Raw genomic sequence first — 26,042 nt, 5'->3', positions numbered from 1 at the left:
CTAGAACGCGACGACAATGGTTAGCGGCTAGGCAATCAAAATCGACAGTTCTTGCTATATTGTTGGCATATCTCACATTAGGAACTACATTATCAACACCAGCCAATAATCATACATCACCGTCCACTTACGATGTCGCTTGGTCTTGCACATAAACAACAACCTGCTGAGGCTAACAAATCTAGACCAACTCGTAATACCAACGCAGAGCCGGCATAATGTTGACGAATCAACAAAAAATTAAGAACTAGGTCATGAGTTAATCGCTCACACCTGTTGCTTAATTTCTTGGTTGACGAATCAACAAAAAGTAAAAATTAGGTCATAAGTAAAGCATTCGCAACTATTGCTTATTAAGCAATTTGTGCGAATTAAGCAATAAGTTATTTTATTTATTGTATGTTTTGCAATTACGGTTGCATTTTATTTTGTATAAAAGAACAAATAAATTTAAATAAAATCAGTTGTTGAAAGTAAATCAACGTCTCACCAATCATTTATTGTTTCCCCCCACCAGTGGTAAGGGACATAAAGATTGTTAATGAACATTCTTGTTCACGATTGTTGTTTCCACGTGCCTGAAATGTTGCTGTCAGACGACACTACTCGTGCTAATCTTGGTGTTTTGTCAGAAGACGTCGTTAACTGGAGATTAGAAGTGTTATGCTGGATTACAGCCTTGGTTAGCATTCATTAATGTTAGGACGTAACATATTACTACCCTAACTCAAACCTACAGAAAATCCTACTAGTCGAGATGTATCATGACTACCTTGGCTTGATTTACATATAAGACTACATATACAATCTACTTATCAAGACGTATGTACAACCTTGACGCTATAGTTCTACTGACTTGTTTCGCAAAGACGTATTACTACCTTTAAGAGTTTCCCAACAAGTGCCCTTGCTTGTACAATGCGCGTTTATTTATACTCAAACGACCGAAACTTTTCCTGTAGCGCATCGGTACATTTGCCGTTGGTATTTTTGATACTTGTTGTCTTTTGCTGCTGTTCGCCTGGGTGTAATTTCTGTGCTTTGTGTTTTCGTGTGTTCTTGAATTCGCCGTGCTTTGTATTTAGTTCAACCAAAGCTTTCATGCTTTGTCTTGTTTACAAACGTGTTTTTATTTTTTTTTATGTAGTGCCGGTGTGTGTGGTTTATTATTTATATTTATTTATTTATTTATATATTTATTTATTAATAAATAAATAAATATTACAAATATTAAAAATATTAATATAAATAATAAATAAGGTGAGTGTATTATTTATTTGTTTATATAAATTTTATATACCTTGCATTTTCAATGTAATCTTAGGTTTATTCATTTGGTGCAGTTAAGTGCATGCGGGGGTGGGTTTATGGTAAGTTATTTACGTTTTAAATAACAATAAAAATTAACCAGTTTTCATTGTAGATATTAACTCCACACTGATTGTATGTAGGTTGGAAATGAGTTAAAATTTCCATCCTTACAACATATAAAACACAATTGAAAAAATCGAAAACAGAATGAGAAATAATAACTAATAAAATAAATTAAAACATAAATAAATAATTAAATAATAATTATTATTAAAATAATAATTATTATTAAAATAGTAAATATTATTAAAATAATAAATAATTAAATAAACAGAGAAATAATAAATAAAGTATATCAAAAACAACATGCCAAATATATGAAGCGTAATAAAAAAAATGTTTTTTGTTAATTTAATTTTTAATTTAATTTTTAATTTACTCGGGAATGCCGAATGAAAAATCGAACGAAAAACAATAATTAATATATTATTGTTGAAAAAAAATTCACTAGATATAAAAAACAGATTTAACAAATTTAACGATTATTGAAAAACTTCACAAAATCAGTGCGCAACGAAAAACTAGACGGCCAGCATTTAAATATATACAAATACTGAGCATGACTTGAATAATTGTAAAGAAACGAATACAACAACAACAAATATGACAGAAAATTTATGTCTCTCTACCTATTTTTGCTTATACGATCGCCTCTGAATTCGCTGGTATTTTCTGATTTTAAACAACTGGACCTGCCATACACTGCTACTGCGCTCATATTCACTATTTAGTGGGCATTCGATATCCAAGTATCGTAACACTCTTTTACTTAAGTCCAGTGTAACTCTATGCGTGATCATAAAATCTATACGAAACCAGTAAGTTGTGGGTCGTTGAAGCCGCAAGAAATATCCGAATCAACGACATCTTACAGGGAAAATCATTAGTAGTGCCAAAAATAGATGTTAGCATAACTGTGCGACTCTTGAACTTATCTGGTACACCAAAGTTTATAAAAAAAAAGGGGCAATAATTGGTCAATGTCAAGAGGTTTCAGCTGTGGTTAATTGTAGTGCAAATCTTGCAGTAATGTAAAAAAAACCATTGCAGAAAAGGAGAATACAATGGTGCAAATGCTAAATTGTACTAAGGAACTCAATGCACGTCAAAAAAGAAAGGCGATGCAGGTCATACGAAGAATTTGTTAATTTTTGTACTCAAGGAAAGAAGTTTCATTGTAAAACACCAAATTTACACTTGTGATTCCAAACCAATTCGTCAGCCACCTCGAAAAGTTCTACTGGTGAAAAGAGATGAGGTAACCAGTCTGATTGCGGGTGTGTAAAAGGTAGGTGATATTAAGCCATTAGCAAGTCCATGGAGTTCGCCGGTAGTACTTTTAAAGAAGAAAGATGGAAATACACGGCTCTGCGTAGATTATCGTAAGCTGAATGATGTGCAAAGAAAGACAGCTATTCACTACCTAGAATAAACGATACTCTTGACACTTCATCTGGCGCACAATGGTTCTCAACTCTTGATTTACGGAGCGGCAATTGGCAGGTAGAACTCATAGACGAAGACAAAGAGAAGACTGCGTTTAGTGTGTGAAGGTTTGCGGCAATTCACAGTAATGCCGTTTGGCCTCTGCAATGCTCCGACCACTTTTGAACGTCTCATGGAACGCGTCTTAAAAGGACTAACTTGGACAACGTGTCTAGTCTACCTTGATGACATAATTGTAATGCAAAGATTTCGACGATCTCCTAGAAAAGTTGAAAGAAGTATTCGAACGAATACAAATTGCTGGTTTGAAGCTAAATTCAAAGAAGTGCTCACTTTTCAAACGTGAAGTTAAATATCTTGATCACAAGGTAACCACAGAAGGCGTATATACTGATAACGAAAAAATTGCAGCAGTGAAGAAGTGGTCACAACCAACAAATTTGCATGATTTACGGGTTCTGTACCTATTACTTACGATTCGTTCCTGGCTATGCGAATATTGCCAGTAGTCTACACGAATTAACTAAAAAGAACCAACCTTTTAAATGGGGTGAAGAACAAAATGAAGCTTTCAAACAGCTCAAGGAACGACTATATTCAGCAACAGTTCTGGCGTATCCAAAACCTGGGAAGACCTTATTATTGGACACAGATGCGAGTGACTAGGCGCGGTGTTGTCTCAAATAACGGATAGCGTATCACAGCAAAATCTTGTCAAAGCCGGAAAGGAACTACTGTGTAACACGAAAGGAGTTACTTACAATAATGGTATGTGTGGAGCATTTCCAAAAGTACTTATGGTATACTGCCAGGAATTTCTCCTCAAAACTGACCATAGAGCACTTACATGGTTGCTCCGGTTTAAAGAACCGGAAGTTGTCTCATAATAACACAACGCATCTAGTGTAGGTCATTTGGGCGTCACTAAAACTGGAAAAGATCAAGAGACGTTTCTATTGGTTCGGGTGCCAAGCTCCGGTTGCGGATGCTATACTGAAATGCGTTCTTTCCTTTCAAAATTTCCGAGTACTAGAAGTCGTGGTAAAATGCAACAATATAATTTTGGTGCTCCTTTTGAGCGAATTGCAATGGATATCGTTGAACCTTTCCCTACTAGTAACGCGCGAAATAAGTACATGTTAGTAGTAACTGAAGTGGTGGCCAGAAGTGTATCCAATTCCAAAACAGGAATCTAGCATGATTGCAGAAGTTTTCATAAACAAATGGGTTACGCGATTTGGTGTTTCACTGAAACTGCATTCAGACCAAGGGCGAAATTTCGAGTCAACAATTTTCAGAGAAGTTTGCACGTTACTAGGAATAAATAAAACTCGTACAACGCATCTACATCCTCAGTCAAATGGTATGGTTGAATCATTCAATCATACATTAAACGAGTACCTCAGTAAAGAACAAAAAACAGTTACACCAAAAAACAGTTTTTGGCACCGGTGTCAGATTATCCGCTGACTTGAAATTTGGAATAACGCCATCTTGCGGCAAGATGACATGTGACTACACTGGAAGTAAGCGGGCCCAATTAGATTAAATTCATCATCAGAAGACGGCTCCTACTCACCAGTGACAAAATGAAGGTCAGGTGTGATTTGAGAAGGAATTTAGAAGGTTTCCAGCAAGGAGACCTAGTGTGGTTCCATAATCCACAACGGAAGAAGGTCTTGTCTTCAAAACTACAGACCCATTGGAAAGGACCATATAAGGTAATAACGAAGATCAATGATGTTTATTGAATTTAACAGTCGGGGCATCATAGAGCTAGAATGAAAGTTGTTCAAAGAATAATAAGAATAACAATAATCATTCGTATTTATCAAACATTACTGAGATGGAAAAAGAGGTTAGGTTTTTGCGTACCGAAAATAAACATTTAAATGGTGATAAACTATTGATTGAAGAACAAATATATGATTTAAAAAAGCAACTTGAAATGGAATAAGGAAGCACAGCCGCTCTACAGGTTAAGTTAAAACATGAAAAAGATGAACTTGCAGAATGGAGAAAATTAACTCAAGATTACTGTTCCACTAATCCTTTCACATTACTTTCAAAAATTGAGATGCTATTACAAAGTAATATAATAACGGTATCAGAGAAAAACGCAAAAGTATCGGAAGTTAAATTCATTAACTCCAAATTGGTTGAATATAAAGAAAAATGCAATAATAAGATCGTTATTAAGCGTCCGTTAACCAGTTTCAAAGGGTGCAATTAGTAATTGAAACCGGTGGAAACCATTAAAGAAATTAATAATGAATTATTGAAAAAAATGAAAAGTGAAGTATTTGTCATCCTTCCAATGGAGGTACAAATGGAAAGTTCCACATGACAATTTGGAAAAAAGGCAAGTGATTTTAATAAAAAATGAAGAAACGTATCTAGCCAGGGTGGCCACCGGCAAAGGTAATAGAAATCTACCCGGAGAATGATGGTCTCATAAGAACGGTTACAGTCAAAACAGCACTTGGCGATATGAAAAGAATGGTACAAAAATTATGTCCATTAGAACAATCTACATGCGATGAAAAATACAAAATACAAGAGACGTTAATTATGTGCGAAAGCGAAGCAACGACCTTCAGCTACGTGAGGAGTTTCTTATTTTCTTAGCTTAATCTTGTTATTGGGTGTGGAATTGAATCAGTAGACGTAATTGCATCATCATGGAATATGGTAGTATACCTTAATTTAAACCCGTTTTTCGACAAGATAAAACAAGCAGATAAAATTTTAATCACAATGAGGAAAACCTGTGAAAATTTACAAACTTTTGACGGGCAGTGTAATCGTCTTTGGGACGCAATGAAATGACAAGTAAAGAATATAAACAATACGAATCAATATCTAACATATTTCCACAAAATATTAAAAGATCCAAAAGAGCACCCTTTGAATTCATTGGATCGTTTCAACATATCTTTTTCGGAACAATGACGGCATTAGATATAATAGAATCCAAACTTCAAGCAGACCAAGTTTTTTTGACAACAAATATGACAAAAATACCAGAATTTAGTATATTACCTTTAGGCTCAATGGTCGTGAATCATTCCACATAAATTCTGGACATTATGAAGTAGGCGAATGAGGTAAAGGCGAAAATTATAAAGCTGAAGGGTCTAAACTTTCATCATGTCAGTGGACACGCCTCACTTATTTTAGTTTTAGGTATAAGTATTACTGTAACTATTTATGCCATAAGGAAATATACAAGGCAACAAATATTAGTTTTTCTAAATTTTAGCCCTCGGCAGAATGCTCATGCATGTATACGTATTTTTCAGTTTATTAGAAGTCTGCTATCGTTTAAATTCTCAGAATTATGAACTAAAAAAAACATGGGTAGAAAGTACTCTGAACTAAAATAGCAAACATTGTAAGATTTTTAAATTTTTTATGACACACAAGGCACCGCATCTAATTATGATAATAAAAATATATTTGTAAAGACAATAGAAAGAAAAATCCTGAATCTTTTTTGCGACAAGAATGAAATGTATTTAAACATAATATAGTCCACTAAAATAAGCGATAGCAGACAACAGATTGTTTCAACCTTGATGATAAAATAGTTAAGTTAGTTTTGTATAAATTGAAATAAAATCAGTAATTTCAAAATACTCAGTTGATGTACTTTAATAATTTAATAGTACGCTATGCAATGTTTGTTGTGTACAGTTATAGTTCTTTCTTTATGTTTGGTGAACGATGTATAACTTCCAATCACTTCTGAGTTTAATTTGCTTATTAACTGATATATATATACTGGTCTTAAGTTTGAGACGTAATTTTGTTCGAGTGTAATTCTAGCATTAACCTAACATTACAATATACGACTCGAAAATCATTCTAAAATTAACATTTGTATTCTTTACAAACTTTAAAGATTAGAAAAATGACTTCTTTTGCATATTGAATAGTCAGAAAATCAAAAAATTTCATTATTTATTATAAAGTAAATATTAGTGCTGCTGAAAAAACTACGCTTTATTTATATAGTGACAAAAAAGCCATATTTAAAATTTAGAGGGTAGTTTATAAGCTCGTTCTAATTTGAAGCATGGCATGTGCTTTGATTAATGTCACTAATTAAATAAATAAGTGACAAAAAACCTGGAACTAGAGCACTGAAAGTTTGTGCAGTCTTGGCTACTTGTGGATAAATACGATTAGTCATTGCTTCTTATTTGACAGGCACGAGTTCTAAGCCTGGCACTTGCAGTCCAAACAAATTATATACGGACTATAAATTAAATAAAAATTAGATTATTTCCTAAGACCACTGATGATGAGTACTTGACAATACTTAAAACTGCGTTGTATGGTCAGCCAAACTTCAATAAAATTAAATAAATTTTTGTGTTTATCCTTTCTTTGCTATTCGATAACCCTCTATTATTTATTATATTTAACATATATTTTAAATTGTTAAATTTCAATCTTATTTTTTTGCCTACTAAATAATGCCTCAAAGGAATAATATGAAATTTAACAATTGAAAATGAAAATGTAATTAATTAATTAATTTTGATTTCGTTCAAATAAAATGAATTTGTTAATGAACTTTCACAGCAGATCAACAAAAAAAATATAAGTTTGAACTTATAAGTCAAGTACGGCTTTAGCCGTACTTAGCCAGTTGGCTAAAGAACACTAAACCGGAGCTTCAAATTTGACAGGGCACGGATTCAACCTATTGTACTTCCAGTCTCAAAAAATTATTTGAGTTATTAAATGCAAGAAATAATTCCAAGACCACTGATGATGGGTATTTGACAATACTCGAAACAGCTGTATATTCAGCCAAAAATTCTATTAATTAAAAGAATATAAATAGAATTCTTGGTGTAGTTCACTACTTTTCGAAACCTAACTGATATTAAATTACATCTTTAAAAACATGGTACATATGTAATACTTCTGACTTCATTATTTTTGGTACACAATATAATAGGGTGTTCCTATTAGTTTTCCTATAATATATATCATTACACGTTTCATATGTTTTACTTTCTGCTTTCTCCATTTGTATCTTAAAAGCTTTTAGCTTACTATCTCTATTTTTGACCTTTTGAATGAAACAAATATATTAGATGACTCGAAACAAATTGTCGGAAGTTTTGATGTATTAACTATATAGCCTGGACCTTGCCTTATACACCATTTGTTTCGGTGCTTGTAAAACACTATTAATGGTAAAGAATTGGCAGACAAAAGAGCCGTTAATAATCACTTGGCCAAGTTTTTCGCCGATAAACAACAGAAATTCAGCACCAATGGAATCATAAATATATACATAAATTTATTGAATTGAATGTTTAGGAAAATTTTTTTTTTGTTATAAAAAGAATCAAATACGGCGGACACTGTTTTATCAGTTAATATTAAGCTCAACAATTTCGCTATTTTTGCTGAAGGTATAAAGATTTCTGGCCAATTTTTAGTTTTAAATTAGAACTCTGCGATAATTCTTAAACCATTTAAGAATTGTATTGCTATTCAAAAGTAACAATTAGTGAAATTTAGCTCTACTAATGCCTTCTGTGTTTAATTGATAATTTCCTAGCTGCTAACCAGTGGTCTTGACACATTTATCAAGTTATTGGGATTTTTTTTTTTACTTGTATATTTCCGTTTTTTTTTCAACTATATTTTCGTTATAATGGGTTTGTATATGTTTATAAATTTTATTTCTTTCTTTCTTATGTTTACCCAAAAGCTTCAATTAAGTTTCAAGTTTAAATGTATACTTTGGCTTCTGCTAAGACGTAGCTATTTTAACGATATCTGGAATGCATAAATAAAATGCAAACTAACCTGTATTTTTTTTAACACCTTGTATTTCTAAAAAACATTGGAAATGAACCGCATATTTGCCTACAATAAACTTATATTCCTTTTCTTTCTTTTTAATAAAAATATCAAAATAAATTCGTTTTATAGCATATTATTCTTTATATTCTAGATGGGTACAAACAGGATCTTTTTTAAGTCATTCTCTTATTATAACTCTATCATGGAACTTAGAAGGTACACGTCTCTTAACAGGTGGATCAACCATTCAGTTGTGGAAAGAAAAATCTCCGGAGGAATTTGAAGAGGAAGCAAACAGTATAAAAATAAATAAAAAGATTTATATATCAACTAATTTTATTTTTAAGGTGTTAAGTTTATGATTGGTGGATATGATCGTGAAATGAAAACAGCATCAAGTGGAACCGTTGAAGATAACTCCACTTCATGGGAAAATATATGGATATGTCAAACAGCAATTCCAATATATCATTTAGCATTTAGTCCGGATGGAACATTATTTGCAACATGTGGTCGAAATGACAGACTTGTGAAAATTTGGTATGAAAACAAACAAGGTAAAATTTGTATTTGTATTACCATAAACTCGAAATGCAAATTGTTTTAATATTGATATTATAGTATTATTTCCATCAACAAATTCTGGAAAAAAAGCATTTACAAATGATTTTGACCTTAAATTTACATATGTGTACATTGCACATCCGCGTGCTGTAACTAATATAGCATGGCGTAAGACAAGCAAGTACATGCCAAAGGGATCTGTTTCAAACATGATTGTGACATCTTGTTTAGACAATATTTGCCGTATTTGGATTGAAACTGTATTACCTGATGATGGTCTTGTTAATATGACCCAATTTGATCCTTTAGCATCGCAAAACCCGAAGTTTAGAACTCATCGGCACAAACATCGTTTTATGCAGAGGCTCAAACATATGAAAACTTGTTTTCATATAAGACGGCATGCAAAAATTGGAAACTCGTCTGTAAATACTTTGGAAGATGTTTTTCATGGAACCATACCATCTCTGCCTTCGTCATGCAGCGTTCATGATTTTCATTCTTATGGATTTCATGGAACTGGAATATCGCCTGGTATGCATTTTCATTTGGCTGCATCTATTAATGCTGAAACTGATATTCCACTGGTTCCATCAATGAAGTCTACAGATCCGTCAAATCAGAATATATTTATTCTTCATTGGTTAAATAATAAAGAAATGCATTTTTCCATTCAAGCTGAAGCAATTTTGCAAGAACTAACAAAAAAAGTAATAGACGAAGAAAACGGAAATATTTCTGTTAATCACTTATCTGAACAATCTGATTTTGATATATGTTACATGAAAGCGAAACATATCAAAACGTCATCCAAATCTGTGTCAGTGGATGATGGAAATACATATGAAAATGTAATTAATAGTAAACAATCTGTTTACCAAAGTGCTCCAAGCGGTGTGCAGAGTATAAACACTATATCAAATACAACATCTCTTAATTCATTGAATAATGAACACAGTCATTTAGCTAATCCATTCCAATCAGATTCTTTGGATATGAAAATTGATTGTCTCTTAAAAGATTGGCATCAAAGCCCAGATTTATTGTTTTCTATTCATCCAGTTGACGGCAGTTATCTTATTTGGGTTATAGAATGGTTAGATGATTTTCATCCGGGTTTATTTCGGCAAGCTCAAATATCATTTTCTACCAGAATTCCTTCCGCTTTTCCACTTGGCGATTCAATGTCAATGTCAACAACAGTAAATCTATATAATACGGGTTTTCATCAATTGGTATTTAGAGAAATAGGTAATAATGTAAAAAGCAAGAATGTAGATGCAAATGATATAGAAAAAGCATCCATTAAAGAAGAAGACCATTCTATAATAGATTACAGTAAGGATAATAAAGCTGACTGTGATAAATCAAATGAAACTATTGGTGAACATCAAAATAATATACAAACAACAGCTTCACCATCGGTTTCAATGGTAACTAAACATTCAAACGGCACGCTTAATTTATGGCAACTTACTTTTGGGCTTAAAACTAAATTTACTCAGGTATTAAGTATTGGACATATTTGTCGTGCATCTGGTCATAGGTTTAGGGTAAATGATATAACTTGTCATCCAGGTTTGCCCTTATTAGTCTCAACTTCTCATCATAATTTGTCAGAGCCAGAAAAACAAAATAGTTTTGAAAATCAATTTTTGGAAAATCAGAACATGTTAACTTGTTTAGGATTTTGTTCTGAGCTCATATTATGGAGAGTTGACTCTGTTGGACCATTGTGTTACTCTGGTGGACTTAGTGAGTTGGCTAGAATTAATTCTCCCGAAATTTCTGCATTTAGTAATGTTGCATGGATTCCAACATTATTACCTAGTACTACTTTAGGTAGTTACAGTAATTCTCCATCAGCATGTTTTGTAGCTAGTGACGGAGAACATTTACGTGTATATCAAGCAGTAATTGACGCTCGAACTTTATTAGCAGAAATATCTACTTCTGAAAATGTCTTACAAAAATCAAATTCATTGGCTTCACTTTATTCCAATGCATCATCAACAATTAAAATGCAAAAATCGAAATTGCATGATAAAATTAAAGTAGTCTCTCAGCAATCTACATCTCGACCTGGTTGTATTATTCAATTAGATCCAATTTCGGATGCAAAGCACGATTGGCAAAACACACAATTTCTACATGTTTTTCAAGAGCAATTAATAACAGGAGGAAAATCTGTAACGAAATACTTAAACAATAGTCAGGGTCTTCTAGAAGCAGATTTGGATGCTATTGTAGATTTACATGAAAATAATGAGTTTGAAGAACCATTTTTTATTGTTATTATTGAAAAAACGATTAAGGGGAGTACAATTCATGTATGGCAAATTACAATATCTTCAAAATTAGAATCTTCGTTTTTATCTGAATCAGCTTTGTATGTACCTGATAGTAATTTAACACAAGAACTTGAAGATAGCGAATTAGGTTTCCGCAGAACGTCATCAGCTAATGCAGCATTTGGATTTCGGCCTTTTACTCATTCTGAAGTTCACATATCAATAAATACAAAAAAAGTTTGTACGCAAGACCTTCCTTTGCCTGAAGGAGTTGACGTAATTCATGCTTCTCCAGCGGCTGGCCATTTAAGCTCTTCTTCCATATATCCAGCATGTTATGCGCCTTACATAATTGTAACAGCCTGTTCAGACTCAGTTTCTCGATTTTGGAAATGTGAGCCTGTAGCAGATACAGATATAAATGACACAAATTTATTTATATGGTCAGAATGGAAAATGATAAGTAAACAACAAAGTTCAGCTATAGAAATTTCTGGTCAACCATTAAATATAAGTGTTGCATACTCGGGTCGAATAGCTTGTGCTTATAAATATGGAAAAAGCTTCACACGACCCCTAGGAGGGGATTCTGATTCTAGGTACATAAATTTATGTGTTGCAATTTACGAATGTGAGAGTTCAGGCGGAAGTGAATGGGTGCTTGAAGACACCATATACTTAAAAAATATAAACTTACCTCGAATTAATATTGATTATGGAATTGATTTGAGTTACCTCTATGATAATCGTTTGATTAAAAAACGTCATAGATTAAATCAAGTTTTACACACATTAACTCATGATGATACCAGGGTAGCAAATAGTGAGGATACCACATCCGAATCATCTATTAAATCACCCACAGGTCTTTTAGCTGTACCAAGCTTCAGCACATTGCAATCATTAAAAAAAAATATTGCAGAAAATGGAAATACTTGTCCTCTTACACAAAAACATTTAGTTCAACTTGATTGGGTTTCGAAAGAAGATGGTTCACATATTTTGACGGTTGCAGTCGGAAGTAAAATATTATTGTATACTCCTGTTTCATCCGATATCGCACAAGCAAATATAAAGGCCATGAAAGAATCGAGGTCAGTTAATCGTCCTATTTTGCGGAAAGCAAGCTCACTAGCACAACCAAAATTTAATGAAATTCGTTGGATGAAACTGCGGCAAATTGATTTACAAACAGCTGATGGTCTTCCCCCGCTACCTATGCAAATATCATGGGTACGTGATGGAATTTTAGTTGTGGCTATGGATTCAGAAATGCATGTTTATTCGCAGTGGAAACCACGAAATGCCAAAATAAATACTACTAACGATACTGTAGATAGTAGAAATATATGCGACGATGACTTAAGGTCATTAGTTTCAGATTCTACTCATATACGGATTAAAACTCCATCTACCATAGCTTTAATAAATAAAGCTAGTACTACGAACTTGAAATTGCTTTCTGGTGATAAAAAGAAAAAGTTTGGTAACACCAGTTTTGGTAATATAGTCTGTAGTTCTGATAACATACCAAGCGAAGATTATATGACCGACTTTGGGCTTTTCCAAGCATCTAGAATTGCTTGCCCAGTGTTGCCACAATATCATCCTAAACAGTTAATGGAACTTTTAAATTGTGGAAAAATCAGATGGGTGAAAGCTATTTTAGCTCATCTTGTTCGGTGTATGAGTGGAACAAATAATGATAAAATGGAATCTGAACGTCAGGTAAATATCTGTTTCAATACAAAATCTTTTTTAAATATTTGATTTTTTCAGCGGTCTTGGTCCAGAACTCGAACATTATCTATAAGTTATGCCAGTGATGGAAGTTTGCAAACTGAACATAGAAACTCAACTACGCAGGTAAACTTCAATATATGAAGGTTTTGCATATTCTGATTCTGTTCTCTGCATTTACATATATTATTTACATAAATTTATTTTTTAACAATATATATTTAACAAAATACTGATTTCAAATTTGCAACTATTTTAAAAAATTGTCTGATATCATATTTATATTAAAAATCAATTTACACTTTTCCTACCCTTAAAATTTTGATCTTCTGGCAACGTATGGTTAATAAAATATATATTTGAACTTTAAAATAAAACCAAAAAAATAATTAAATTTGCCTTATATTAATTAATTAATTTAAAAGTAAAATTATTATTTGCATTTCATTTTTCACATAAAAATAAGTATTATATTTAAAACGAAAAACCAAAACCATTCTTCAATGCGGGAACGGATTTATTGGGGCCAGTGTAGATTCATTACAAAATTCGTCTACATTGCGGTATTTTGCTGTTTTTTACCCATGCTATTTATCTTGAGATCGTTAGTAACTTGACAACCAATGCGCTTATAGGTGCTATTCACAGATTCATATCAAGGCGAGGCAGGTGTGCGAATATATATCTCTATTGCGACAATGCCACGAACTTTGTTGGGTCCTACAAACAATTAGCAGAACTCAAGTCTTCCACATATAGTCTAACCTCTCAGACTCAAGTTATTTGATTTTGTGCTGATAAGGGAATGACATTTCATTTTATCCCGCCTCGTGCACCGCTCTTTGGTGGCATATAGGAAGCAGCTAGCAAATCAACAAGGTATCACCTTAAGCAGGGTATTTAATTGCTGACTGAGAAGTAGCAAAAGCAAACAAAATTTAACTATTGGTTAACTATTGTGCAGTCAATTTTTGTGAAACGACTAATTGCTATGGCTATAACTACGAAAATGAAAAAAGCAAAATTCACAAGCAACAGCAAAAAAGCAAAATAGTTTCATTAACTATGCTTACGATTGTGGACGTCATAGCCGAAACCGACAGCAATAGTCAAATTTACATATTTACAGTCAAAACAACTGCGTGAAAGCAATAGTGAAGAGAAGAGGCTCTGGCGGTCGAGTACGTGGAGATATAACCATGCCAACATCTTGCTGTAGTAGGAAATGACTGCAGCAAAACCGGTGAATGTGGCAAGTTTGGAGGCGGCATGTCCAATAAATATGCGTCGAAGGTAGCAGCCCTACCATCAAACATTGAGAATTAAAGGCTGATACTTTATGATTTTTGAGAACAACTCTTATCAATAACAATACAACAAGAGAAATAAATCGGCAGAACTATTTGATGACGAACACTGGCTTACACACACAGACTCGATTTGCTCAGTGGAACGTGAGGACTCTGTACCAATCAGGAAATTTAGCGCAGTTAACAACTGAGTGCAAAAAGCTATATATCTGTGTAATGGGAAAAAGTGAGAAGAGGTGGAACACCTCCGGCGAGAAGCGTACTGCAAATGGTTTCTGGTGGTATATTCTGGCATGAGTAATTTGGAAGGCCCACATGTTAACGACGTTGGCAATTATTTTAGTCGTAAAATAAGACCAGCTTTACTTAAATGGCATGCAATATCTGAAAGAATCAGAACAGGGCGACTAAATTCAAAAAATCGCAAAATAACAATTGTCCAATACTATGCTTTAACAGAAGAAAGTAAATTCAAAGCCTAAGAACAATTTTACAGTTTGTTAGATAGAATGCTTACACAAATCAACCGCAACAATCTGGTAATATTGATGGGTGCTTTAATACACATATAGGAGCCGTTAGTACGGGAAATGAACATGTGATCGGAAAACATGGGATTAGAGAGAAAAACGAGAATGGCGAATTCCTAAGAGAAACATGCTCCAATCATGGACTTATGATTGGCGGTTCTTTTTTCCTTCAAAAAAACATATATAAAATAACGTGGACTGTGCCTAATCCGGCACTGAGAAGTCAAACATTTCAAATAGATCATATATGTGTCAGTAAGCGATGGATTAACACTGTACTCGATGTCAGAAATAAATACAGTGCGGAAGTAGATAGTGATCACTACCCTGTTGTAGCAGAAATGATACAAAAAATCACATCGGTAGCTCGTAAGAATATGTCTGACAGTAAAAGATTTCAGTTCCATAAACTTCAGAAGTGTAATATTAAGATGGACTTCTCTTAATCAATACGCACTAGATTTGAACATCGTCCTAGAATAAGCAATTTAGAAGCAGCTACTGAGTTGCTAGAAAAAGAAACGAGAAATTATGAATGACTAAGCGCATTATTCTGACAATTAGTTCAAACCAGAAAGACAAAAAAAAAGTTGCTATTGTGTAAAGAAAACTTAAAAAGTGCTTTGGCACTGCGAAGAGAGATCGCAATACTTACTAAACAAATAAAAAGACAAGCAAGAGCAGATAAAAAGGCGTTCGATGACAAATTGGCTGTCGAAGAGGAAGCAACAGCTTTTAAAGGCGACCTACGAGAAGTATTTAATATCACCAGAAAACTATCTAACGACAACAACAATCGAACTGTGCTTTTAAAAGATAGCAATGAAAACTCTATAAGTATGGAGGAGGAACAATTATAGATGTGACGCGACAATTTTAACAAGACTTTCAATGTGTGAACAACTAATAACGATATGCTCCAAATTAGTCAACCAAGGCGACCATTACGCAATATATGTAATGAACCTCCAACCAACCAAGAAATGGTAAATCCTCTGGCGTCGACAATATTCCAGCTGAATGTTAGAAAGCCGATGTCGATTGCACAACTGACATGCTATATCCTCTCTTTCGAAATATTTGGAACAATGAAGAAATCCCTTCAGAGTAGAAAGAATTGATAAATGTAAAAATTCCAAAAAAGGGTAAGTTCTCTGACTGCAACAACTGGAGAGGAATAGCACTAGTCCCAGCTGTGAGCAAGGTTTTTAACAAAGTAATGCTAAATCACATTGTAGATCTTATCACTGCACAACTTCGCAAACAGCAATCGGGTTTTCGGCCAAATCGCTCATGCATTGATGCAGTATTCTTCGACTACGAGAAAGCTTTTGATTCTATCAAAAGAGACTGCATATGGTTAGCCTTAAGAAGAAGAGGAGTGTCACAAAAAATTATAAGCATTACAAGAAAAGCTTCGAACGGAAGCTTTTAAGTTAAGTGAGTCCTTTGACTCCTTCAATGGTGTCAAACAAGGTTGCATCCTATCACCATTGCTATGAATTGTAGTATTAGACTGGGTACTGGAATATTTAACACGCAAAATAGAGGCATCAATTGGAGGCTTAACTCTACTTTGAAGATCTAGAATACGCATATGACATTGTCCTGTTCTCGCGTAATCACCAACATATGCAGTCAAAACTGACCCAGTTGCATAACGAATCCTCAAAAAGCCAAATATAATCAAAATTGAATCAATGCGCATAAAATCCAATAATACAGCCAGCTTCACAATTGATAGCGAAGATGTGAATGATGTAGACGGAAGCGCAAAACAGGACATAAGCAATCGAATACAAAAAGCAAAAGGAGCTTTCGCGTGCACACAACATTCGCACAAACATAAAAATAAAATTTTTTTATGCATGCGTTAAATCTGTCATTATATGGATTATAGACTTGGCTTGTAACGAAGGAGACTAAAAAGACACTTCAAACTTTAATCAACCGCTGCTTACTAAACATAATAAAGATATGGTGCCCCAAATCGATGTCAAATGAAGAACTCTGGAGGCAAACTAACCAAACGTCTATGAATGTTGATATTCAATAGGAAAAATATGGGTGGATAGGCCATACCTTGTGTAAGTCTTATGACGATATTCTGCACGCAGCGCTAACATGGAATCACCAGGGAACCCGGCCAACGACAACATGGCCATATTCCTAATGGAATATGGAATAAAAATAAAAAATAAGCGAATGTGTATACATTTCTTCTTTTTGTTTTTGTTTGACTTATTGTACACTTGCTTATGCGAGGGTCCGAATTTTTTAAGCAAATTTAGAAAGATGGTTGGTTTTGCGCATTAAATAAAGGTATGCAAATTTGTAAGCAGTGTAACATATGTGTGTACAATTTGTATGCAAATAATATTATTTGTTTTGCTCATAAGGTTTGTCTTCATTTGTTTTTAACCGAAAATGTACATTTTGTTATGTTTGGGTGATTATGCAGTTGATTTGGGAGACTGTTGTCGAACTGTTGTACCGTTATAAATGGAAAACTGAAGCTGAAAACGTTGAAAAGTGCACTATGGTTATCATAAAAGAAGATAACATGCCCTCTATGGAATGGCCACTGGTGCGAATTGTAAACACAAACAACGGTATTTGGAAGCAGCCGATACATCCCTGGCAACGTTTCAACTTGAAAGTACTATGGCTTCAAACTGTAGCACTAAATGATTAAGTATTTGCGACGAGAAAACCTGTTAAGCTAAACGCAGTATACAACAAATAGCATTCGCGAATACTATTACAAGACACTAGGTTAATGACATTACCTCCAAGGTGTGTACTTAAGCGCACCACTACATTATTATGTGTTGGTTATGCGTTGACTACTCGCTTAAAATACTCTCATGTGAACATCTATTCGAGCCCAATGAATAAGACAATACATCAGCAACAATCACTAAATAGGGAAAACATCACTATTCCCATGCTTGGTGATGTCTTGAGCTGAAGGCGGTATTAAAAACATTTAAACTACAAGAAGAAGCCTAAAGCTAACATACGATTAGCATCATTTTACCATTTGGGCCGAGTATATTAGTACTATGTAGTATCATAGGTCGGTACGTGCGCAAACTAAAGAATCAAAACCAAGTCGCAAACAACGATCCACTTCCATGCTGTCGATTACACCAAAAATCAATATCCAAATTCGAAGTTGACGTAGAAGCAGATTTGACCAAGGTCAACGGAAGGGAGGATATTGAGTTTTATATTATATGTATGTACAAGGGTGGCATCACTGCAGCGGCAGTATGCCAATGGAGTGAAATGACATGGCAGTAGTTGACAGGAGTATTAAAAGTGAAGTAGAAAGGGGAAATTTATCGGTTGCAACTAACAAGGTCTTTGGAATTTTACTGTAGTTACATTTTTTTAAACATATCTATTAATTATTTATTGATATAAACTAACATAAACTTTACAAGTATGTAGTATCAATTATTAGAACATAAGTTTGTTGCTAATAATTGTATGAGTTTATATATCAGAAATAAATACATATATATTATATTTTACATATATATTTTACATATATATTTTACATATATATTATATTTTATATATTTTCTTTGGGATTATTTGTGTTATATATTTCTAGCAATGTTACTGGTTCGTACAAATAATATTAATATGATCATCTTCACAGACCACTTTGTCGTTCTTTGTGAGTTGTAGCAATAGGCGTACCACTGTGATAATTCTGGCATTCCTCCAGGTGCAATATGAGTTGGCACATAACATAAGTGATGACACATTTAAATCACCAAATTTGTAAGACAACTTGGTATATGACAAAACACATACAGCTTGCTAATTTAACTGCATTAAGCAGGCATAATGTGAGCTCAGATAATAGGATTCCCACGAGTGCCTTTAACCTTGAATTGGACTCAATGACTATTTGATAATTAATCATAGGAATTAAGACATCACTTAATAAGTCGTGTGACTAACTAAGAAAAGCAAATGTCTGCCAAAAATCGATACTCATTAATATAATCTCCTTCAAGGGCAATACAATCATTCCAACGCTTCTCTAACTTCTCGATGCCTTGCTTGTAGAAGGATTTGTCTTTTACCTCAAAATAGACTTCAGTTTCAGCAATTGCTTCTTCGCTAAGGGCCAGATCTGGACTATACGGTGGATAAGGAAGTAATTCAAAGTATAATTTGTGCAATTTTGACATCATTTTCATTAACTTGTGACTTGATGCATTGTCTTGGTGAAACAAAATTTTTTTCTTCGTCATATGCAGTCTTTTTTTCACAATTTCTGCTTTCAAACGATCCAGTAGTGATGTGTAGTAGTTACTATTAATGGTTTTTCTCTTTTCGAGATAGTCAATTAAGATTATACCATGTGCATCCCAAAATACTGAAGCCATTACCTTCCCAGCTGACTATTGTGCCTTTGGACGCTTTGGACGGCAGCAGTCCACTCAGATGATGATCGTTTAGATTTCGGAGTGAAATAATGGATCAATGTTTCATACATTGTCACATATCGACGCAAAAAATCTGATTTATTACGTGTAATCATGGCCAAACTCTGCTCTGAATCATCAACACGTTGTTGTTTTTGATCGATTGTGAGTCAAAGCGGCACCCGCTTTAAAAAGAGGTTTCTCAAGTTCAAATGTTCATGCATAATTGTCTCAGCTATCCCACGCAATTTCAATTTACGATTAGATATAACCAATTTCTGGAATTTTTTGATGTTTTCTAGAGTAACCACCTCAATTGGACGACCAAAACGTTCACCATCATCGGTGTCTGTACGATCTCATTTAAATTCAGCGAACCAATAACAAATGGCTCTTTTCGATGAAGGAGAGTCCGGATAACACTTTTGAAGCCATTACTGAGCTTGAAGCCATTGCTGAAGCAACGATAAATTAACACACGAAATTGTTTTGAATCTATTGTTTTGAAAATAACAAAAGTAGCTTCACTTAAATAACTGTCACTTTTTGTCTGACTAATCGAAATATCATGAAATTTTACGCATAGTCTTTTAAAGGTTGGTACTTCATAAACGTCATATGGATTTAACAATGGCAGCGCCATCTGTGTGTCAGTCACACGACTTATGGAGTGATGTGTTAGCGTAATGCTAAGATTTTTGTATAAAATTCATTTTGTATAAAAATCAAAATTCATACAAGTGTCTTCTTTGGTTAAAGTGCCAAAGAAACATTGAACAAATTGGTTTATGTGACGAATTTCGCTACAACTGTATGAAAATGTAAATATCTTAAACTAATAAATAAACTAATAAGCGTATGATCCCCATTCTTTGGTTAATATTGTGTTTTTGAACTGTGTAATAAATGTACATGGTATAAATAAGAAAAAAATATTTTTTTTTAACGATAAACTTTCAATTAATGAAATTGTGACAAAGTTTCACACACGCTAGTAAGCCAAATGTCTTCAACTTTTCGAATTTCTATGGAAAACACAGTTTGAAAAGAAATAAATACAATCATAGCAATTCTCAATACTCCCAGGAAACAAGTTTTCATATTCCCACGCTATATTCCCAAGAACACAACTCCCTTATTCTAAATTGCTTGGGATACATCAGTTTTAGGAACAACAAGTTTAACATTTGTTTTGTTAAATTTTGGCAACCATGACACTTTTTAATGACGAAAAGTGCGAAAATGAGCAAACCAAAGAATAGAATTGCGTATCATATCTGTTCAAAAAGTACCCGGATTTTGTAAATAAAACACAAATTTAAATTTTATTTCAAATTTATTTTATCTTCTTTAAAATATGCTCCTTTTGAAGCGATACACATATGTCAACGCTTAACCCAATCTTCCACACTTCGTAGGCCCGTGAAGGTATGACTTTTAGTTCCTTCAGCAAATACTCTTTTACCGATTCAATCGACTTAAAACGCTTACCACGAAGGGGCAATTTGAGTTTCGGGAACAGGAAAAAGACGTACGGCGCCAGATCTGGCGAATATGGTGCCTGAGCGATGACAATGGTGCCGTGTTTGGTCAAAAAATCGCATACAAAAAGAGCCGTGTGCGATGAAGCATTGTCGTGGTGAAGAATCCAATTGTTGGCTTTCCATAAATCTGGTCTTTTCTTACGGATGGACGCACGCAAATGCCGCATAACGCCGAGGTAATATTCTTTATTGATGGTATGATCCTCTGGCAAAAATTCGTAATGAACAACACCGCGGTAGTCGAAAACAACAGTGAGCATAACTTTAATTTTCGAGCGACTTTTGCGCGGTTTTTCGAGTTTTGGCTCGTTTTCGAAGCGCCATTCGCTCCATTGTTGACTGGTTTCGACGTCATACTCATAAACCCATGTCTAATCACCTGTTATGATGCGTTTCATGAATGTAGAGTCGTTTCCATGCTCAAAAATCATTTCTTCACACACGTTCTTTCGGTATTCTTTTGCAAAAATCAAGGTGTTTCGGTACAAGTTGAGCTGCAACGCGTCTCATGCGCAATATATCATGTAGATCAATAAATCATGTAGATCAATATATCATGTAGATCATACGACGATCTTCCAGCACAATTTTCTTGATTTTTGTCACGTTTTCTTAGGTATTTGATGTTGATGGACGTCCAGAATGAGGCAAATCTCCCCATATGGTACTCAAATTTGTACCATATGTTGAAAAAGGGTGTACCAACATAACAAAAAAATTTTTGAAAAAGGTCTATTACTTAAGGAGTAGTTAACAAAAACCGCGTACTTTTTGTGTATTTTTTGAGTAGTAATTTAAATTATCAATGTTTTAACTAAAATTTGAGTTAAAAGTTTTACTTGCAAAAGTTTATTTTATCTTATTCTAGGAATCGCATTCATTTCAAAATTTATGTTTATTTCATTATCTATTGTTTTAAATAGCAATAGTTAATGATTTAATTTGTGGGAAAAAACCCTAGTGAATAAAATAAAAATTGAAATACATTAAATTTATTATAATACTTTTATTAAAATAATAATTTTAATAAAATATATTGAATAAAAATTTAGTTATATTAAATTTATTGTAATAATTTTATTAAAACAAATTCGATAAACTAATCAACCCGTGTGGATAAAATAAAAAAAAAAATTTAAATATATTAAATTTATTATAATAATTTTATTATAATAATAATTTTATTATAATAATAATTTTATTAAAATATATTCAAAAATCTGATCATTTGCAGTTTCTTTCATTTTAAATTAAACTATTTTTAATAATTTTTTAACTTGTCTTCCAAACAATTTGTTCGGGAAAGAATTTGTGCAAAATTGGGAAAAAACTTCCATTCCCATGCGGATCAAAATAGCAAAATTGGAGACAGGGAACAAAACTCTCATCCCAAATTATTCAGAATAGCAAACTTGGGAATAGGGAACAAACTCCCATTCCCATGCGATTCAGAATAGGAGTGAATATCTTAAACACTGTTTACTTACGAAACTACCTAAAGTGAGCGAGCCTATAAGTCTATTGGTTTGTCTGCTTATTCTTCAAAAACATTCAAAGAACTACATCGATGTATGCGTTCTCGAACTCCTATACAGCCATATCAAGCTGACAATTTTTTAATGAATAATAAAGAAATTTTTCTTATTTAAATTAAAAATTGGAATAATTTAGTGTAAATGAATTAATAATTGATTGTATGTAATTAATTAATTTCAGTGGAGCTCTCAACTTAGCAGAGGATAAATGTTATGGGAATTTAAATTAACTTTAACAACTCTTTCTCTTTATTTAATAAAATTAATCATAAAACTATTCGTGTCGTATAATTTTCTATTAAATATATCGGATTAGGGTATCTAGTTGTTTAAAGTGCTTTAAATGCTTAAATTCTCCAATAAGTTCAGTGTTATTACTGACAATATTCGTTGTCACATGATATACCATATTAGAAATGAATGTATCCACCGTTTCTATGAGTTTGACATTACGAATATATACAATAAAAAGCTTACAGGACCTGCTAACCATTTAAGCTGAAAATCATGCAATTATACCATATACAGTATTTTCCGTTTAAAAAAAATTGGACGTTTTTAACAAATAATATATTCCATGTGATTTACTTATTTTAAACCATACAATTATATAGTAGAATAAAAACTGTAATGATATGTAATTATTGTTAAGATTGAAAAACTAATTGTTTGTCTCTAAAAAATAAGAAAGGTTTCATATAGTAATTATCGTGAGTACACTTCCCGCTGCAGAGGTTTTCTACAGAATCTAAGTTTTAGTTTTTGGCTGATAATAGTGTACTTTTAAAACATTTATTTTAATTGCTTTCGTGTCTCAATGATTTCATTTTGTATTTTAAAGTGTTTCCCCGGCAGAAATACATCGTCAACGTAGGGCTGCTGTTGTTGTTGTTGTTGTTGTAACCCGCCGGGACCTGAAAGCAGATGAAATGAAAGGATTACAAGACAATTACATGGGATAAGGAATGGAAAAGGTGGGAGTGAGTGTTGGGATGAGGGAAAGGGGAGGGGTAGGAGTAATTTGAAACTAACCAGGATCCAGTCGAAGAAACCTAGCCACTTCAAGGAGACGAGTCCAAAGGTCGATTGGACTTAAATTGGTGTGTGCGTTGGGGCAAGAAAACAGATGGGCGACGTCCTAGGGCGTGGAGCTGCAGTTTGGGCACACATTAGGAATGGACGTGTTAATAGGTGACAAGTAACTGTTAAGCACATGGCTATATCCTGATCTCAATTGACATAGGACAGTTCTTGCCGTACGAGGAAGATTACGTTCATCCTGAGAAATGTTAGGCGGAGGCCTATTGAGGACATTGTTGGGAGCCAACCTAGGTCTCGAAGAAGATACTGCATCGGTGTGGAGTGCCGTAAGTCCACGTTTCTATTCGACCTCACTGATGTAGGCTCCATTGCAATATTGGTCGATATTGAAGTTGGTAAGTGATCGACGGATGCAACGTGGAGGGAGGGCTCTACTAGCCATGACGCCATTAGGATGACCATCTGTCTGGCACGCGAGTAAGAATTGTTTGGACAGCAGTTGATTGTGCTCTTTTACAAGAAGCAACTTTGCTTCCGCATGAAGATGGTCAACATGCGACATACGATGGCAGCCAGTTGCAATTCGCAATGCTGTGTTTTGACAGGTTTGGATATTATTCCATTGCGTCTCCCAGAGTTGCGGGATCCATACTGGAGCTGCATAGGCCGCAATAGGACGACCTATTGCTTTGTATGTGCTCAGCAGGGTTTCTTTGTCCTTACCCCAAGAGCACCCGGCGAGAGCTTTTAATACATTATTGCGAGAATTTAATCGGCTGCACAAGGATGAAGCATGTGTGGAAAAGGTCAACATACTGTCGAGAACGACACCCAGGATTTTAGGTTTGGTGCTTGTAGGGATTCTGAATTCACCGATATTAATGGGCAGAGTCATAGAAACCTCTTTAGTCCAGGAAGTAAAGAGGGTAGCGGAAGATTTGCTTGGAGATAGGTGAAGATTTCTATCAGCCAAGAAAGATACTATATTAGGAAGGTATGTATTTAATTTATTACACAATATAGAAGGGTCCTGGCCTGTCGCAAAGATTGTGCAATCGTCAGCATACGTTATAACTCTGACTCTCTCAGGAGGGTCCCGGAGCTTAGACATGTATAGGTTGAAAAGGATCGGTGAAAGAACGCTGCCTTGGGGCACACCTTGTTTTAATTTTCTGGCTTTCGACATCTTATCTCTAAAATCAACAAAAGATGATCTGTCAATGAGGTAATTGCAGAGCCATCGTTTAATGATATCAGGGATAGATGTTTCAGCCAGATCATTTAGCAAGGTGGAATGGGAGACTGTGTCAAATGCTTTCGCAAGATCTAGACCTAACAGCGCCGTGCGTTCGCACGGACGACTTTGATTTAGTCCATTGGTGGTTTGAGAAGTGATCTCACAAAGAGCAGAGGTGGTACTATGATGTTTTCTAAATCCATGCTGGTGGGGAGCTAGGTGAATATAAGGAGAAATCTGTTTTAGGACTAACGACTCCAGAACTTTGGCTACTGGAGACAGGAGCGAGATTGGTCTATATGATTCACCTAGGCCAGCCGGTTTGCCCGGCTTCAGCAATAGGATAATTCTACCAGTCTTCCATATATTAGGGATGATGTGAGAACAGATGGAAGTGTTCAAAATATGAGTCAGAACTGAAAGACCAATGGGCCCGAGGTGCTTGTGCATGAGCATTGAAATGCCATCAGGCCCAAGCGCTTTCGAGGCTTTGGCTTGTCTGATCACGTTATTTACATCATCCGGGGAAAACAGCGTGGTGTCGCCGGAATGTGGTTTCCGAAAAGCGCGAGTTTGTCTGCGAATAGCATGGGAAGCAGAGGCATTGGGCACGAAAAGCTGACAAAATTGTTGTGCGCAATGCTTGTTATCTGGGAAGGTGATCCCATTTGTTATATCTGTATAATTTAGATATTTATTTATTCAAAAAACTCCAAGTTATTATTATTTCACAAGTTCAAAATAACTGACAGAATTAAAATGTTAATTCTACTTTATCTGTCAACTGTCATCTTGGCAGAGTTGCCAACACCTCCCCTTTTGAGATTAAATCTCCAATGCGGTAATTCTAGGGTCTATAACGGTCAATAGGATGTCTAGTACGCCTTGGTCGGGTATACGGAACAACTGCCTCATTGTGCTTCTCAGTTTGAGGGATTGCAATCTCAGTTACTTTGTTGAAAGATTGATCTGGAGTCGAAACCATGTTGTTGTTAGTTATTTCGACCACATCTTTAGGTGTTGTTTCGTAGAGGCCAAATGCATCAACTAAACACTTTTCGTTGGCGATATCTTCGGAAGTACATATTTCTAAAGATAACTCATTTTCTTGATCTTTACGGTCACGAATTTGATTGGCATGTGCACGAATAAG

At 34.3% G+C, this 26,042-nt stretch overlaps 1 protein-coding gene across 1 annotated transcript in view; it reads left to right on the top strand.

Annotated features, from left to right (window-relative positions):
* The first annotated feature begins 8,792 nt into the window (after positions 1 to 8,792).
* The window catches only part of LOC119666173 (dmX-like protein 2), a 229,798-nt gene continuing 212,548 nt past the window's right edge, over positions 8,793 to 26,042 (top strand). The window contains exons 1-4 of the mRNA XM_038075458.1: positions 8,793 to 8,946; positions 8,997 to 9,206; positions 9,271 to 13,232; positions 13,284 to 13,370. Coding sequence (XP_037931386.1) covers positions 9,008 to 9,206; positions 9,271 to 13,232; positions 13,284 to 13,370 — 4,248 coding nt within the window. The 5' untranslated portion in view covers positions 8,793 to 8,946; positions 8,997 to 9,007. The remainder of the gene's footprint in view (positions 8,947 to 8,996; positions 9,207 to 9,270; positions 13,233 to 13,283; positions 13,371 to 26,042) is intronic.

The sequence above is a fragment of the Teleopsis dalmanni genome, chromosome 1, assembly GCF_002237135.1.
Source record: "Teleopsis dalmanni isolate 2A chromosome 1, ASM223713v2, whole genome shotgun sequence".
In the NCBI taxonomy this organism is placed as follows: domain Eukaryota; kingdom Metazoa; phylum Arthropoda; class Insecta; order Diptera; family Diopsidae; genus Teleopsis; species Teleopsis dalmanni.
Note: the sequence above shows the minus strand (reverse complement) of the source record. Positions and strands in the feature narration are given on the sequence as shown.